General features: G+C 45.1%; 1 protein-coding gene across 1 annotated transcript; it reads left to right on the top strand.

Annotated features, from left to right (window-relative positions):
* The first annotated feature begins 3,320 nt into the window (after positions 1-3,320).
* On the top strand, positions 3,321-3,851 carry LOC109116079. Its single transcript, XM_019200871.1, has one exon. It carries the CDS (start codon positions 3,321-3,323, stop codon positions 3,849-3,851), a length of 531 nt encoding a protein of 176 aa, XP_019056416.1.
* The last annotated feature ends 14,380 nt before the right edge of the window (positions 3,852-18,231 follow it).

Here is an 18,231-nt window from a genome sequence, read left to right on the forward strand (position 1 = left end):
CAAAGTGTGGACTTTGGTTGATTCGTTCAATGGTATTAAGACCATTGGATGCAAGTGGGTTTTCAAGAAGAAAACTGACATGGATGTCATCGTGCATACCTATAAGGCACGACTCGTCGCGAAAGGGTTTCGGCAGATTCATGGTATAGACTATGATGAAACCTTTTCACCAGTTGTGATGACTAAATCCATTCGGATTCTGCTGGTGGTGCCATTTCTCGGAATCGGAACTCGCCACAGCCTCTGAATACGACGTAGGCTCGTCATGTTCTAACAACATGAGTTCGTCGTTTCCAGTCACAAGAAAACCGTATCTTGTAGGCTCTTGGCGAATTCTACCAGATCTCCGAGGTTCACTAGGAAGATCTATAGAGATAGATCGAGAAGGCTTCTTGGTCTAAGTCAGAGTACATACATTGACAAGGTCTTGAATCGGTTCAAGATGCAAGACTCCAAGAGGGGTGCCTTGCCAATGGGACATGACGTTGCTCTTAGCAAGACTCAGTGTCCAAAGACACAGGATGAGCAAGAGCGCATGAGTAGGATTCCATATGCCTCGGCAATTGGATCCATCATGTACGCCATGTTGTGTACTCGTCCGGATGTATCATATGCATTGAGTATGACTAGTAGATATCAATCTACACCAGGTGAGGCTCACTGGATTGCGGTCAAGAATATCCTTAAGTACTTGAGAAGGACTAAGGATTTGTTCTTGGTGTATGGCGGATTGGAAGACGAGCTCGCTATAAGTGGAGACCGCATTCCTTAACGGGAATTTGCTCGAGGATGTGTACATGACACAACCCGAGGGTTTTGTTGATCCTAAGAGTCCGAGGAAGGTGTGCAAGCTTCAGAGATCCATTTATGGATTGAAGCAGGCTTCGAGGAGCTGGAATCTTCGATTTGACGAGGCAGTCAAAATGTTTGGCTTCCTGCAAAACGAAGATGAGCCATGTGTTTACAAGAAGGTCAGTGGGAGCGCAGTGGTCTTCTTTGTACTTTATGTGGATGATATATTGCTCATCGGAAATGACATTCCTACCTTGCAAGGAGTAAAATCCTGGCTAGGATCAGTTTTTTCGATGAAGGACTTAGGAGAAGCCGCCTATATTCTAGGAATCAAGATCTATAGAGATAGATCGAGAAGGCTTCTTGGTCTAAGTCAGAGTACATACATTGACAAGGTCTTGAATCGGTTCAAGATGCAAGACTCCAAGAGGGGTGCCTTGCCAATGGGACATGACGTTGCTCTTAGCAAGACTCAGTGTCCAAAGACACAGGATGAGCAAGAGCGCATGAGTAGGATTCCATATGCCTCGGCAATTGGATCCATCATGTACGCCATGTTGTGTACTCGCCCAGATGTATCATATGCATTAAGCATGAGTAGTAGATATCAGTCTACACCAGGTGAGGCTCACTGGATTGCGGTCAAGAACATCCTTAAGTACTTGAGAAGGACTAAGGATTTGTTCTTGGTGTATGGCGGATTGGAAGACGAGCTCGCTATAAGTGGTTATACCGATGCTAGTTTCCAAACCGACAGAGATGACTTCAGATCGCAGTCAGGTTACGTTTTCTGCCTGAACTGTGGGGCTATTAGTTGGAAGAGTTCCAAACAGCCAACCGTTGCAGATTCGACTACAGAAGCCGAGTACATAGCAGCATCGGATGCAGCTAAGGAAGCTGTTTGGATCAGGAAATTCGTGGGAGACCTGGGCGTCATTCCTAGCATTGCAGATCCCATTGAGTTGTATTGTGACAACAATGGTGCGATTGCGCAAGCTAAGGAACCCCGGTCACACCAGAGATCCAAACACATACTCAGGCGATTTCACTTGATCAGAGAAATCATCGACAGAGGAGACGTGAAGATAAGCAGAGTGTCGATAGATGATAATATTGCCGACCCATTGACGAAGCCTCTCCCTTCGTCAAAACATGATGGTCATGTTAGGGGTATGGGGATTAGATGCTTGTAGGATAGATCATAGAGCATAGTGGGAGATTGTTGGTTGTAATGCTCTAGGATGATCCGTGATATGACATTTTGACTTTGTATTGATTCATTTATTTATGAATGCGTTACATTCCCGTTATATGATTGGCATGTTTGTTATATTTCGGTATCCTTGAATCATTATAGAATGATTCTAAACACCCTGGTCAGTTATCATTGTGGGAACTATGATGAATTAAGACTAGCATGAGGTGTGATCGATGCATTGGATGCATGTCACAATCATGGGTACTCGTTGTGTACGAGTGACTGGATGACCCGCATGAGATTGTCACATGGACAGAGTCATGACTTGAATCTCATACAGCGGTTCGTTCTTGGATCCTCAGACCTGAGATGTCTAGAGTATCTGATATGAGGAGTGGCGTGTCTTGACTGCGTCAAACGTCGTCTTTAACCGGATGATTATAACGGCGTTGATCAGATACGTTCACGAATCATATGGAGATAGTAGACATGCAATATGGGACTTGTCACCTCTTTAACAGGAGAGATATCGCTGGGCCCTCTCGTGGAAGTCGGACTATGAAAACGCGTGGCCACGCTATAGATGAAGTTGCATCTATTTTATTAGTCGATTTGCCAAGGCGAGAAAGCAGTTGAACTTGAAGGGTGGCTCAAATCATGCCCTTGTTCAACTTATGATATCGTGAGACAAAGGATTAGAATTCGAGCTGTTAATGCCTTGGTTAGATCACCTCTAACTCAATTCTATATGGGTGGTCATGGCGTCTTGCTAGAGATGCCGGACCAAGCTCCTGGTCCGGCAGACAGGGATCCGGAATATTTCCAAAAATTCGTTTTAGGGTTTTCTAATCTTATTTAAGTTTGGGATTTCGTCCAAACTAAAAGAGAGCCGACCTAAAAACTCAGAGAAACATCCTAGAACCCTAGAGAAGCTGTTCTCTTCGATTTCTATTGTCCCGGGATTGGATCTCGTCTCTTGAGTTACCCTTTTCTTCACTAATCCTAGCAGATTCGTTCCAAATCGTTTGGAATCCTTCCCGTCGGTGTGGATACGTGTAGAGGAGCTGTACTTTCAGCTCTTGGTGATTTAGAACAGGCCCCGGATCAAAATAAACTTCAAGACTCATCGAGAACGAGGTAAGTAACGATTCCCTCGGTGATATACACGATCTTTCGGGTTTTGCGAGTTTGGTTGCGTGTGACGTTTGACTAGGTTTAGATTTTCTTCCGCTGCATGAAACCTAGTAAACCAAACCTTAGATCGATATGATCGCATGCTAGGAACCCGTAGATATCCCAACAAAAACAACTTCTGGAGATCATCCATCCGATGGTTGAAAAGACAGCGCCTCCAAGGCTAACAAGAGAGGAAAAAGGCAAGACGGTAGAGGAAGATACTCCTAAAGTGCAAGAACCGGAGAAAGAACCGGTCTACATTCCGTCTCCGCCCAAGGTACCCCCAATACCCTTTCCTTCTCGTTTAAAGACATTTAATGAGGACAGCCAATTTGGAAAGTTTGCGGAAATCCTGAAGAGGATGGAGATTACAATGCCTTTCCATAAGGCAATTCTCCAAATGTCATCATATGCGAAATTCCTCAAGGATATTTTGACGAAGAAGCGGGTAGTGGAAAAAGAGACTGTAACATTGAGCACTGAAATTAGCGCAGCCATTACAAAGCATGAACTTCCTCCGAAGATATCTGATCTGGGAAGTTTCTCTATTCCATGCAAGTTGGGGAATATTGAGATTGATAGAGCATTATGCGACCTTGGAGCTAGCGTGAGTTTGATGCCACTATCCATTTACAAGAAGTTGAATATAGGCGACTTGAAACCCACGAGGATGGCTTACAACTAGCGGACAGATCTATCAAGTATCCAGCAGGGATTTTAGAAGACATACCCCTCAAGATTGGCGGATTCTATGTTCCAGTGGATTTTGTAGTGCTAGACATGGATGAGGACTCTAAAGTTCCAATCATTTTGGACCGCCCATTCTTGAGCACAGCGGATGCCGTAGTTCATGTCCGAGCTGGAAGATTAACGTTGAAAATTGAGGACGAAACTGTTGAATTCACACTCGATCAGAATTTGAAGCAACCTTCGACCAATGATACAGTATGTTATGCATATATACTTGAGGCAATGGCGGAAGAAGTGATCAGAGAGTTCCACGAAGTAGATCCACTTGAAGTATCACTTATGGTCGCGGAAGCAAGCTTATATAGTAATTAATTGGAAAGAGATCGAGGAGATAAGACGAGTCTTGAATGATCGGGAAGAGGAAAAAGAGGACTTTGCAGTTTTTCAGGCGGCCCGCCCAGAATTTCGGGCGGACCGCCCGATTTCATCTGAGGATATTGGAATTCAGGGAAAAACGAGCGACCGCCCGTTTTTTCGGGCGGACTGCTCGAATTCCCTGGGAAAAATCGATCTTCAACCAGCAGACGTAGGCGACCGCCCGCAAGAATGGACGACCCGCTCATATTCTCTGAGCAAAATCGACTCATCTTCGGAGGCAGCGAGCGACCGCCTTGAAATTCAGGCGACCCGCTCGAAAGTTCTGAGACATTTGGATCCTGCATTTGAGGAAACGAGCGACCGCTCGAGAAATTAGGCTCCTGCTCGAAATGGGCGATCCGCCCGAAAAGTGGGCGACCCGCCCGTTTGCGTCTGAAATAGAAAATTCACGTCCCGAAGCCATCTTTTCGGCCACTCAAGCCTTCCTTGATGCACCTCAAGCCCCGAGAGGAGATACACATGCTGATTGGGATCCCAAATATGTTCCACAGGTTGAACTAAAACCTCTACCTCAAGGGCTAAGGTACGTCTTTCTCGGCGTAAATTCTACTTACCCCATTATCATTAATGATGCACTAGATGAGGATCAAGTAGAAAAACTCACCAAGTTGCTTAGGCAATACAGGGAAGTCCTAGGTACATCAAGGGTCTTAGCCCCTCTCTTTGCATGCATCGCATACATTTAGAGGATGATACCAAATCGTCAATCGAATATCAACGTAGACTAAACCTGAACATGAAAGAATTAGTCAAGAAAGAGGTCTTGAAATTGTTAGATGCGGGTATGATTTACCCGATTTCGGATAGCTCTTGGGTTAGTCCGGTGCAAGCCGTGCCTAAAAAGGGAGGAATCACAGTCGTTCCTAATGAAAACAATGAACTCATATCGACTAGAACTGTTACGGGATGGAGCATGTGCATTGATTATCGAAAACTTAACACAAACACCCGTAAGGATCACTTTCCCCTTCCATTCATCGATCAAATGTTAGAGAGGCTTGCACTGCATTCTTATTGTTGTTTTCTCGATGGTTACTCCGGTTTCTTCCAAATTCCTATCCATCCGAGTGACCAAGAGAAAACAACATTCACATGCCCTTACGGCATTTTCGCATATAGACGCATGCCATTTGGATTATACAATGCCCCCGCAACTTTTCAAAGATGCATGATGGCTATTTTCTCCGATGTCATTGAAGATATTATGGAGGTGTTCATGGACGATTTTTCTGTCCATGGACCCTCCTTTGATGCGTGTTTAACCAATCTCCATCGAGTATTAGACAGGTGTCTCAAGGCGAATTTGGTTTTGAATTGAGAGAAATGCCACTTCATGGTGCGAGAGGGCATTGTACTTGGTCATCGAATTTCAGACAAGGGGATAGAAGTGGATAGAGCGAAAGTGGAAGTGATTGAGAAGCTACCGCCACCGACCAATGTTCTGAAGTTTCTTGGGTCACGTCGGATTCTACAGGAGATTTATCAAGGATTTCTCGACGATAGCTAGACCTTTGACTGCACTTTTGGGCAAGGACGTCCCATTTGAGTTCAATGAGGAGGCCACAAGGCATTCAGGATATTGAAGAAGGCACTAGTATCACCTCCTATTATTCAACCCCTGGATTGGAGCATTGCTTTTGAATTAATGTGTGATGCTAGCGACTTTGCGGTCGGAGCCGTTTTGGGACAAAAGAAAGATGGAAAGCATTACGCCATATACTACGCAAGTCGGACGTTCGACGACGCTCAAATGAATTACTCCACCACGGAGAAAGAGCTCCTTGCTGTAGTATTTGCTTTCGAGAAGTTTAGATCGTACTTGGTGGGGTCCAAAGTTATCGTCTATACGGATCATGCCGCATTGAGGTATTTGCTTACGAAGAAGGATGTCAAACCTCGACTGATTCGATGGGTACTGCTGTTGCAAGAGTTTGATTTGGAAATCCGCGATAGGAGAGTAACGGAAAATACCGTGGCGGATCACTCGTCGAGATTGGAGATACCCGGAGCCATATCTATCAACGATTCACTAAGGGAAGAGCAAATCTTATCACTGGAGATCAAGGGCGTGACACCTTGGTATGCAGACTTCGTTAATTATTTGGTTCCCAAGGTAGTACCCCCGGAGTTGAGCTACAACGAAAAAAAGAAGTTCTTCCATGACGTTAGAGATTATTTTTGGGATGAGCCCTTCTTGTTTAAGAGGGGTAAGGACGGATTGTTTCAGAGATGTATCCCGGAGGAGGAAGTACACCAGATCATACATCATTGCCATGCCTCGGACTATGCTAGCCATTTCGCCTCAGCTAAGACCGCAGCGAAGATCCTACAAGTAGGTTTCTATTGGCCGACATTGTTCAAGGACGTCCACACTTTTGTGAGCTCATGCGATGCTTGTCAAAGGACGGGCAACATATCCCGGAGAAATGAAGCACTGCAAAATTACATCTTGGAGGTAGAACCTTATATGTTTGGGGGATAGACTTTATGGGACCATTTCCCTCATCTTCTGGAATCTATACATCCTTGTGGCGGTGGATTATTTCATGAAGTGGGTAGAAGTGTTAGCAAGTCCCAAGAATGACTCGAGCACTGTGACAAGGATGTTCAAACGGATAATATTTCCAAGGTTTGGAGTGCCAAAAGTGGTGATAAGCGATGACGGTGCACACTTTGTTAATAGGGTAATCCAAACCCTTTTGACAAAGTATGGTGTCCACCATAGAGTTGCAACTGCATACCATCCACAAACGAGTGGACAGGTGGAAGTATCAGACCGGGAGATCAAACAAATATTGGAGAAAACAGTGGCTAAGTCAAGGAAAGACTGGGCCTTGAAGCTCGAAGACACGGTTTGGACATATAGAACGGCGTTCAAGACGCCCATAGGGATGAATCCGTTCCAACTCGTGTATGGGAAAACTTGCCATCTACCGGTCGAGTTGGAGCACAAGGCGTGCTGGGTTATAAAGGCGCTGAATTATGATTGGAAGTCCGCAGCCGAAAAACGAACGCTAGAGCTCCACCACTTGGAGAAAATTCGCTTCACATATGAGAACGCACAAATCTATAAGGAGCGGGCCAAGAAATGGCATGATCGCCATATCCTCAACCGAAACTTCCAACAAGGTGACATCGTACTTTTATTTAATTCTCGACTAAAGTTTTTTTCAGGTAAGTTGAAATCAAGATGGTCGGGACCATTCATCATAAGGAACGTCACGTCGCATGGAGCGGTGGAACTCGACAACGGGAAAGGCGGATCGTTCATGGTCAACACCCAAAGGATCAAACCGTACAATCCAGGGAATACTAAACCGGGAGGAGGTACCTCTGTACTCTCCCTCTCTTTAATCAATGGAATGACATCTCGGTCTAGCTATGACCTTATAACTAGCAACTCCGGTTAACCCCGGGATGTAAATTCTTCAAACCTCGTCAATTTCTATTTCGTTTTCGCTAGAAGGGTTCCAAATTCTCTCATACACTCTCGCCAAACCAAGTCCTTTCATCGAGGGAGCGAGAAACGGGAAAAATCTTCATCAAGCGTCGGATTACAGGAAAAACGCAAGTGAGCGGTCGCTCGTTATTTCGAGCAACCGCCTGCTTCATTTCAAAATATATATATATATATATATATCGAGCGATCGCTCGGGAAATCGAGCGACCGCTCGATCAAAAAATCTAATTTTAACCCAGTTTCGGGAGAGGGGCGCCACTTACACACACCGCAAATCCCTCTCCCTCTCTTTTTCTCTCTCTCACCGGCGAACGTTCCTCCACGCACTCTGTGCCCGATTCCGCTGCCCCGAAGCCTCTCTATGTCGTCGTCGTTCCGCAATCTCCCCGCCAGCCCCCCCCCCACGCGTTCTCACTCGTCCCAAAACTCCTAACCGGTAATTTTCTCGCTCAAATTTGTGTCATTAGGGTGCTTAGGATAAGGGTAGGTCGGAAATTTTGATGGGTATAGATATTAAGCTTGATATTGCTCGATTTCGGCCGGAAAATCCCGATTTCCGGCCAAGGAATCGGTAATCCGAACCAGTGAGCGACCGCTAGAGCGGTCGCCCATTCACCCAGCGGTCGATTGAGCGATCGCTCGTAAAGCGAGCGACCGCCTGTGAAAACAGGCGGCCCCCTCGTTTTGTCAGTTCCGCGAAAAATCATTCGATTTTCTTCGCCCTAACCCAATGCCCCAATCCATATCGAATATACCTTTGCAGATGGCACCAAATTGAGTTCCATGAAGGACCATCACTTGACTCATGCGTTCGGGCTCCGTGGACAGATATAGACTTGGCCTCGCGGATAGCCATGCATCTACACACATTGGCCCACACCAAGGCCAACGAGACATGAATTTGCGTGGGCGGTATGATCACAAAGATAGCTCAACGGGTGGACACGGGAATCACCTTCTTCCAAGCCAACATCTTCGATACCATTGTCCTCCTGAACATGGAAGCTCTTCGACTCAGAGGACATATTCGATGAAAGGGGTCTGAATGGGTTTACACGAGAGATGACAGATTGAAGAGATACATAATGCTCCCAAATAATTCCTTAGAGGTGTTCACACCCGCAACGCTGTGACTAGACTTCCTCGACATCGCTCCAGCTCGAGTAAGAGACCCGAGGGGAAGAAGAGGTGGGGCACCAACCCAACGCAATGAAGGTCCATCAACATCCGCCCCCGATCCTCGAGTAGACCTCATTCTGCAGAAGCTGGAAAGCTTTGACACCCGTCTCACCGCCACCAAAGAGCTAGGCCCCCGACTCACATCGATCGAAGAATTGATGGAAGACCAGCTCACTGATGGCTCGGATTTTATCTGGACTTTATACGAGTATGCCTTTGGTTTCTAAACGGTTTCCACACATTCTTAGGCATTTGTAGAGCCATTCTAGGGTTTTGGGACTATTTCTTGACTTTGGCAGGACCTCGAGAGCACAACGCAGAAATTCGGCGAAAAATGGAGAAAACAGGCTATTGGTCTGCCCCTGACCGGACTTTACTCCGGCGGACCAATCGTGCACAGTTGGAGAAGAGAAAACGAGAAGGAAAGTGAAAAACACGCTGGTCCGGGGCTGACCAAATATGGTCAGCCCCGGACCACCAGAAGAAACCACCAGTCCGCCTGCACGCTCCGACCTAGCCGAGCTGACCAAGACAATCAACGTCTGGGCCCGACCTGACCAGTTTTGGTCAGCCGGACCAGGATGACGTGCCTCCTCAGTCAGCCAGTCCGCCGAAGATGACCTGACTAGACCCGAGGTGCAGCTGGTCCGGAGCTGACCAGTTCTGGTCCGCCGGACCAGCACATCTCTGCACAAAGCCCAGTCCGCCAGTCTCTCGCCCGGTCAGCCGAGGAAGTCTGTCTAACACCCTGGTCCGGAGCTGACTAGTTCTGGTCAGCCGGACCAGGACCGTTTTGCGCCGAGTTTTCGTGCTTCATTTACTCCCGGTCCGCCGGACCAAACCTTGGTCCGGCTGACGTTGGTCCGGCGGACCGCGTGACCTGGAAACAGATTAAGTCCGTTTTTTTTTTAACTTTGGAAGGGAGCTCGATTTTGGAATACAAGAGGCGGCGATTTTCTATCCTCCAGAAGACCTAGGCCGAGATCTTGAAGGAGAAACAAGGAGTTTGCTTTGATTTGAAGATTGAAGATCCTATTGAAAATCTCTCATCTTTTTCCCTTTCTTTCTCTATGTTTCCTCTAGCTATTTTGGTGTTCTTGAACATGGTTTATGAGTAGTTTCTTGTTGTGGGATGAGGGATTAGCCCTCATATAAGGATGATTATCTTCACCTTTGGACCCAAGATTGTGTCTTGTTTATGCTTTCAAACTCTTGCAATGAATAAAATTTTGTTCTTCATGATTATCTCTCATCTCTCTTGAATGAATGTTTAGGGAAACCTAGGATTTGTTGAATTGAGTGATGCAATAGTTTGGGTTTGATTGCTAGAGTTTAATGAATGGTATTTAATGCTTCCCATTGGATAAAAATCTTATGGGTAGAATTTATGATTGAGAATTTCATAGAGACGTGGATTCTTGATTCTTGGTGCATTCATTGAAATGAGTTGAGATTGAATGCGAAGAAATTCGATTTAATGCTTCCCATTGGATAAAAATCTTATGGGTAGAATTTATGATTGAGAATTTCATAGAGACGTGGATTCTTGATTCTTGGTGCATTCATTGAAATGAGTTGAGATTGAATGCGAAGAAATTCGGTTCAATTCAATCTAGGATCGTGACAAGGGAATTTATTGCATTCGAAAATTTCACTCTAAACCACGAAAGTGGATAGAGTACTCTCTTGGATAACGGGTTTCGGGTCAAAAGAACCGAACCTGACCTTAGTCTTCGAATTTCTCACTTTAGAACAAGCATGATCTAGGTCCATAATTCCTTACGGCATCCTTGCATGATCGGTCAATCCCGATTCCCATAACCTTTCCCATCGATTATCTTCTCTTGAATTATTGTTGTCTTTGATTTTATTTCTCTCATTTAATTTTCAGCAACTTTGAAAAACCATAAAAACAATTCTCCAATTTTATTCTCACCATTTTCCTAGTTTTAATCGATTCCTAGCTTGACCGCTTAAGTCCTTGTGTTCGACCCCGGTACTACGACATCCGTATACTTGCGGATTAGTCGTGTTTCGGGTTATAAATTTAAGACTCGTCACGCAAGTGATCACTCACCAATCTAGAAGCCACCTTCACCACTTCTATCGAGAGCGCTCAGCGTGAGATCATACGCGCGATGGAGAGGATGATGGATGATGAGGATTCCGATGCTGGAGAATCAGTTCCGGGGAGCATGACCGAAAGCTCCTCTCCATCAGGCACCAGCAAGGGGAGCAAGAAGACGGCCCCTTGACTCGATCACCGATAGATAGCACATTCTTTCACTTTCACCGAACTATGTTTATGTGTGTTTTCTATTACTTTTGACGTATGTTACCTTCTTTTGGACCTCTGTGAATTGATATGATGTTTTGACATGATTTGGGGGTGATTGATATCATCGAGATCGGTTTATGTCGAATTTCTTCGTTTTTTGGCTCGGCAAATTTTCTCACAGACAAAATGGGCAGACCGCTCGTTTCTTCGAGCGGTCGCCCACTTGCAAAACAGGAGAAACGAGCGGTCGCCCGTGAAAACAGACGGAGCGCTCGCTCCTCCCAAAATTCGAATGTCGAGCGACCGATCAAGCGATCGCTTGGAATCATAATTTTTCGACTTCACAAAACGAGCGGTCGCCCGTTTTTTCAGGCGACCCGCCCGTTTTCTCTGATCAGGTTTTCCGATTTTTGAGTTATTTCAGATGAATTCCAGCGGCCGATGGGGAAGAGTACGGAAATACATTTCGGACACGATACCAGAGCTACAAGACTTCAAGCCACAAAATGTCCATTTTTCAAGTCTTGTGGATGAAATCCGTGTAGATGTCGAGCAAGATCACGAGGAACCGGTCCAATTTCAACCCCGATCCAACGAGGAGGCATTTCTTCTACACCAGATCTAGTAGAGGGGAATCAAGGCCTCAAAGTTCATGCATCATGGCATTCGACCGAAGCAACTTTATGAGAGGATCGAGGGTATATTTCAACTCGCCGGATGGGAACATCTATTTCGTGCCAACCCCCACACATACCGTTCACTGATAACGGAATTCGCCTGCACATTCCAATGCTTCATCCCGAGAGACGCCGATCCTCGCTGCAGCTACTTCGGATTTCGTTTAGAAGGGCGCCAATACTACCTCAAGATGGAGCAACTCGCTCAAATTTTGGGCGTTCAATTCGGCAACACGGCGACAATCCCGAAGATCACGATCGCCAAGACTAGAAGCTTCTGGACACAGATAGCGGCCGTGACCTTTACTCCTTGGCAACTCAATGCCCTCATGATACGCCATCCCGCACCCCGCTACCTCCAGCAATTCATGGCCTCTACTCTATTTGCACGAGAGCATACGCAGACCGCCTCCATCACGGAACTCAACATGCTCATGGAACCTCTCCACTTCATGATGAACAACCAGTTAGAGGTTGCGGACGTCGCATCAAGGGTCGTGCTGCACATGCATAAGGTAATTTTCTCAACAACCGATTCAATTTGTTTTGGAGGAATCGTAACCATGATGGTAGAGAGAGTGGGCATCGACCTCAGACCGTACGCACATGACTCCATCCACGGGGACACGATCAACTACATTCACCTCTGGGAGAACGATTTCGTCAAGGAACAAAACGGGGACATATTGTCGAGGTTTGTAGACGTCGAGAGTAAGTGTCGGTCGTTCAACATGGCTTATTTTGTGATATCCCCTCTCACCGAAAAAGGCATCCAATTTGACGTCTCATCAGATCTCGGCACAGACTCCGAACAAGAGTCCTCATCTCACGGGTCCTGCTAAAGGTCCGATCGGTCCCATCTCTCAACTCTTATCCATGTGCATTCATTTTAGCTAACATTACATTGCATTGTAGCGTTCTCACATTGCATAGGTTTCATGGATCTACGACATCCACGAAAGCGAAATGGGAATACAATTCCACCTCATCGCAAAAAGGTAACACCCTCATCCACTTCAATCCATACATTCCTTATTTCCTCTTTGGCATCTCCCCCCTAGGCGAGAGTAAATACCGTGGACGATGTTTGATTCAAGTGTGGGGGGGGGGAGTGACACTAACGTACATCGTACCCATGCACTTAGAATCATTCATTCCATATTCATAAAAAAAATGTCTTGCATTTTGTACATACTTGCATGATTTGTCATTGATAGGTCGCATATATACATATAGGTCTAGGAGTGCATGCATACACTTGCATAAGATTTTTCTCTCTCAAGGTTTAGTCGGATAATGATATGGGGGTAGAGTGATGACTAGCTTGGACAGGTTTTAGGGGCTAAGTTTAGATTTATCTAAAGCGTTGAATGGATTGTCGAGTAAGTTAGAAATAGCTGATCCAATCCTAAAGCGAAGGGATGTCACGTGGGATAATTTTGTTTTCTAAGATCTAGGTGGAGTAGAGGTTACAAACCAAGCGCTAACATCTCCCTAAAAAAACCACCCTTTGACCTCTAAGTTAGGAAGCCTATAAGTAGCAACAAGCCCCGGGAAAATACGATGCATCCCGGCACTCCTCTGTCATTAGCTCGTTAATGAAAATCATTCGGGGACATGAGTGCATCGAAAACGAAGGTTCGGGTCTAAGTTGTGGGACAATGACACAAAAAAAAAGAGAAAAAGAAGAGAAAGAGTGAACTTGTCAAATTTTAACATCCTAGAAGCCCGGGATTGCATCATTTGAAAAAAAAAAGAGAGAGAAAAGAAAAAGAATACGAGACACGAATAAAAAGAAAGATAGGGGGCAATGGATAACAATGAAGTTATAGGCTAAGTAGCTTCTAGAAGTCCCATTTGGGATGTGTTCAGGAGATATGCTCGGTAAGTAAAATCACTTCGCTAGGATCGCAGGAGCAATAGAAATCCCATTGGCAAATTTTCGTTTGAATGTTGGAAAGGATAAAGTATACCAAACTCGATTTCGTTCATAGCAATTTTAACCAGTACAACCAATCCACTCGAAACCCCTATTTGTAATTTGACTATATCTTATCATCCCTCGGATAGTTTTATACGCACATTTACTCAAGGACGAGCAAACCTCAAGTCTGGGGGGATTTGATCACACGGGTTTTCTACGGGTTTTTCTAGCGTCTTACATCACGATTCTTCCCACATTTTAGGCATACTACGACGCTAGACGGTCATGGGTAGGATTCTTTCTTCTGTTTTCCTTACAGGATGATCAAACGAGGATATTTGCACGCGAGGCACGGAAAAGAAGAGGAATCGAGAAGTCCGAGAGAACTCAGAGAAAATGAGCGGCCCACCCATTCAGCCGAGCAGTCGCTCGGTGTCAAAACCCTGAAGAACGAGCGGTCGCCCGCACAACCGAGCGGTCGCCTTGACGGATTGAAGAACGAGCGGTCGCTCGTTACAACAGGCGGTCGCTCGCTAACAGGAAACATGCGACCATGAAGAAGAAAACGGGCGACCCTGAAGAGAAAATGAGCGACCGCTCGGAATCAAAACTGGCCCAAAAAGAAAAAGCCCGATTTTTTAGGAGAAAACCTAATTCTGCACTTTCATAAAAGGGGATTTTAGAGGAAAGAGAGAGAGGGCTGGAGATTGGAGAAGAAGAAACACTTTGGGAGAGCAAAAGGGAGATTTTGGGAGACCTAGGGAGACATCTTGAAGGAGGAGACCACCATTGAAGACCATCTTGAGCATTTCTTATCCTTTTCTATGTTTTACATCTTTGTTTTCTGTTTTGGATCACTAGATATGGAGTAGAGATTTTGTTGTGGGTGAGGGATCCCCACTTTTGTATGGACAACTAAACTTAATCTATAATGTCTTTGAGTTTTCTTCCATTGGTTTGATGTTTTGTGCTTAACGCTATTGATTTGGATGAAACCCTAATTGATATGACCATAGAACACATTGATCATAGGGATATGGGAATGATGTTTGGAACCAAATGTCAAATAAGTGAGTTATTCACATTGGGAGATGGCTTAGCTTGCTTAGGGTTCATGATGGGGTATATTAATGCATCTAGAGATCATTTGGATCATTGGGAAATGGGTGAATTAATTAGTGAGTTTAAGCTCGGGAGAGACAAACTCTAGAAGAAGTGCTTGAAACCCCCAATAGGAAGACAAACCCTAAGACATCGTAGCATCACTAACCGTCCATTCGATTCACGAGGGATCCCGAACCTACAACGACTAAATTCATCGTTTACAGACCGTTAATTTTACTTGTTTTCTCGTATTCTGACACTTACCACAAACCACATTTTTACTCGACCACCTAATCTAGCTTAGAGATAGACTAATGCATCCTAGTCCTCGTGTTCGACCCGGGTACTACAACTACCGTATACTTGCGGATAGTGGTACGAATCAGGTACTAAATATAAGACTCGGTGTGTGCGCATCAAGATTTTGGCGCCGTTGCCGGGGACTAGACGTTTTCGTGTTAGTCTAGATTTTTTCTAGATCACCATTGCTTGGAATCTTGCTTGGATTACTTTGTGACATAACCATTTCACGGCACTTTCGCTTCGTTTTGTCTCTTTGGTGCGCAACTCTTCCGGTGCATGAAAAGAAGCACAACCAGTAGAGATCAACTCGTCTGCGACCCCGAAATAGAAAGGACTCTACGCTTCGCTCAGAGACAGCAAAGACAGTAGGGAATGGCCGAAGAAATGCTGAGAGAAAACAACGCACGAAGAGAACAACCCGAAATGACCGAAGAGTTGTTGAGAGGGGCCAATGCCCAAAGAGGTCCAGCCCAAGCAGCCCCTAGAACGCTTCGAACGTACACACAATCGAAGCACACTCAGCTACTATCATGCATCAATCGAGGACCGTTAGAAGATTTCGAACTCCTACTGCAATGCATTCAAATGCTCAACAACATGAGTTTCTATGGGAGACCAAACGAGGACCCGAATGCTCACCTTACAAACTTCAAGATGAACTGTAAGGCAATCAAGAAGGGACCGGTGATTACTCTTGAAGACCCTACTCGCTTACGGAGAGAGCTAGAGATTGGCTCTATACTCTTGAATCAAACTCTATCTCGACATGGGATGAGATGGAAGAACAGTTCTTTATGCAATACTACTCCCCTACCAAGACTCAACATGCGAGGAATCGGATCAATGCCTTCGTGCAAGAGGATGGGGAGTATCTCCATGATGCATGGGACCGCTTTAAGGAATATCAAAGAATGTGCCCTCATCAGGGGGTGGGCGCGGGTACTTGAAACCTGCGAGTTTTCGGGTACCCGGTCTCACGGGTACTCGAAACACGGATACCCTTTATATAACGAAGACAAAAACGGGTTTGATGAAGCAAAAAATCTGGATTGCGGGTTCGAGTCCGGGTTTCGTTTAAATGGCGACGAGTACCCTCGGGTACCCGGATACAAATAAAATGACAATTATATCTTTGATGTTTTGATATATTTACAATAATTATTTAAAATATTTTTATATTAAATTACTAAAATACCCTTAAAGTCAACAAAAGTCAACATTTTCTAACGAATTGGACGGGTTCGGGTACCCTCGGGTAATCGAATTCAGCGACGTGTACCCGGATTTGACAAAAACGAAAATGAGATAGCGTTTTCTCAAAACCCGCGAAGACGAAGACGAAGCCAGGGTACCCTAAAAACTCAGGGTACCCGACCCGTGCCCATCCCTAGCCCTCACCATGGAATGGAGAGAGACTACCTCCTATCCATCTTTATCCATGGGTTGAAGGATGACACTCGGTCTTGGATTGATGCGGCATGTGGATGCGACATTTATGACATCCCTTTTCAAGAGTTTGAGGCGACAATTGCAAAATTAGCCAAATGACGCATCCATACATCCAACAAGTTCAGTAGGAGAAGTTCCATGAAAGGTGATGTGGGAGAGAACCCGAAGACATCGTAGCATCACTAACCGTCCATTCGATTCACAAGGGATCCCGAACCTACAACGCCTAAATTCATCGTTTACAAACCGTTAATTTTACTTGCTTTCTCGTATTCCGACACTTACCACAAACCACATTTTTACTCGACCACCTAATCTAGCTTAGAGATAGACTAATACATCCTAGTCCTCGTGTTCGACCCCGGTACTACAACTACCGTATACTTGCGGATAGTGGTACGAATCGGGTACTAAATATAAGACTCGGTGTGTGCGCATCAGCGTCCATTCTTTATACCGCCGATGCTGTAGTAACATCCGAGTAGGACGTCTAACGATGAAAATCAGCAATGAGACGGTTTAGTTTACACTTGATCAGACTATGAAGCAACTGATGTGGTCATCGACTTGGACAGCAAGGACACGGATGATCAAACGCTTGAAAGGCAAGGAGAGCTGGTTGCTGACGAAGGAGGAGATGCCTACAGAGATGAAGGAGCAAAACCTAATCTCACTATGCCAACCATGCCCGAACCACCACTCACGAGACAAAGAGTCTGAAGCCTACGGACAAAGATCAATATTTTTGTGGGAGCATGGCTGCATAAAGCGATCGAGAATAACTCAATGGAAGCAACAACAAAGGCAAACAACAAAAAGGAAAACATTTTGGAGCTTTCGTTGGACAACACTTGAAGATTGTATTGGACACCTGAACCGCCGAAAACTACATGACAATACGCGAAGTCCCGCTGGCGAATCCGAGAGTCATCTTGTCTTTGGCGGACAATTAAGGACGAAGACCAAAATCCAATCACATTAAGGACTTTCCTTAAGTGATTATCCGCTGATTACCTTCTTCAATCACCCATATACTCGTTCCTTAACTATCTCCATTATATTATTTTCTTTCCTTCGTTTAATTAGTCGTTATATGTTATATTTTATTTCCTTGTTAGCAACTTATTTTCCATTATTGTTTTCTACATTCTCATCCTATTTAAAGGGCCTTTGTTGTCAGAAATAAGCAGATAATCATTGAATAAAAATCGAGTTTATTTTACTCTTCTTCTTCTTGGTGTGTCCGAGAGTTTTGCAAGTGAGTGAGCGTGTGTCGTCCTCAGTTGTGAGTGTTACTTGACGATTGCCGAAGGGATCTTCACTCCCTTTCGCAAAGTCTAAAATCTTTCTTCCATCACTTCGGAAACCCTCTCGAGTGCCCTTTGGCCTGAGAATTTCCTCCATCTTTAGTTCGAAAGAGCCCTTCTTGGTGAGTAGCCCTTTGGCCTATCAAGGCCTCTTCACACTGAGCCTAGTTCCTAGTCTGTGCGTGTATCATTTTTGGTATCAGAGCCCGGTCAAGGACCACCGCGAGGTAACTCTATCCCTGTTCTATTTCATTTC

Source organism: Tarenaya hassleriana, unplaced genomic scaffold, assembly GCF_000463585.1.
Source record: "Tarenaya hassleriana unplaced genomic scaffold, ASM46358v1 Cleome616, whole genome shotgun sequence".
Classification (NCBI taxonomy): Eukaryota; Viridiplantae; Streptophyta; class Magnoliopsida; order Brassicales; family Cleomaceae; genus Tarenaya; species Tarenaya hassleriana.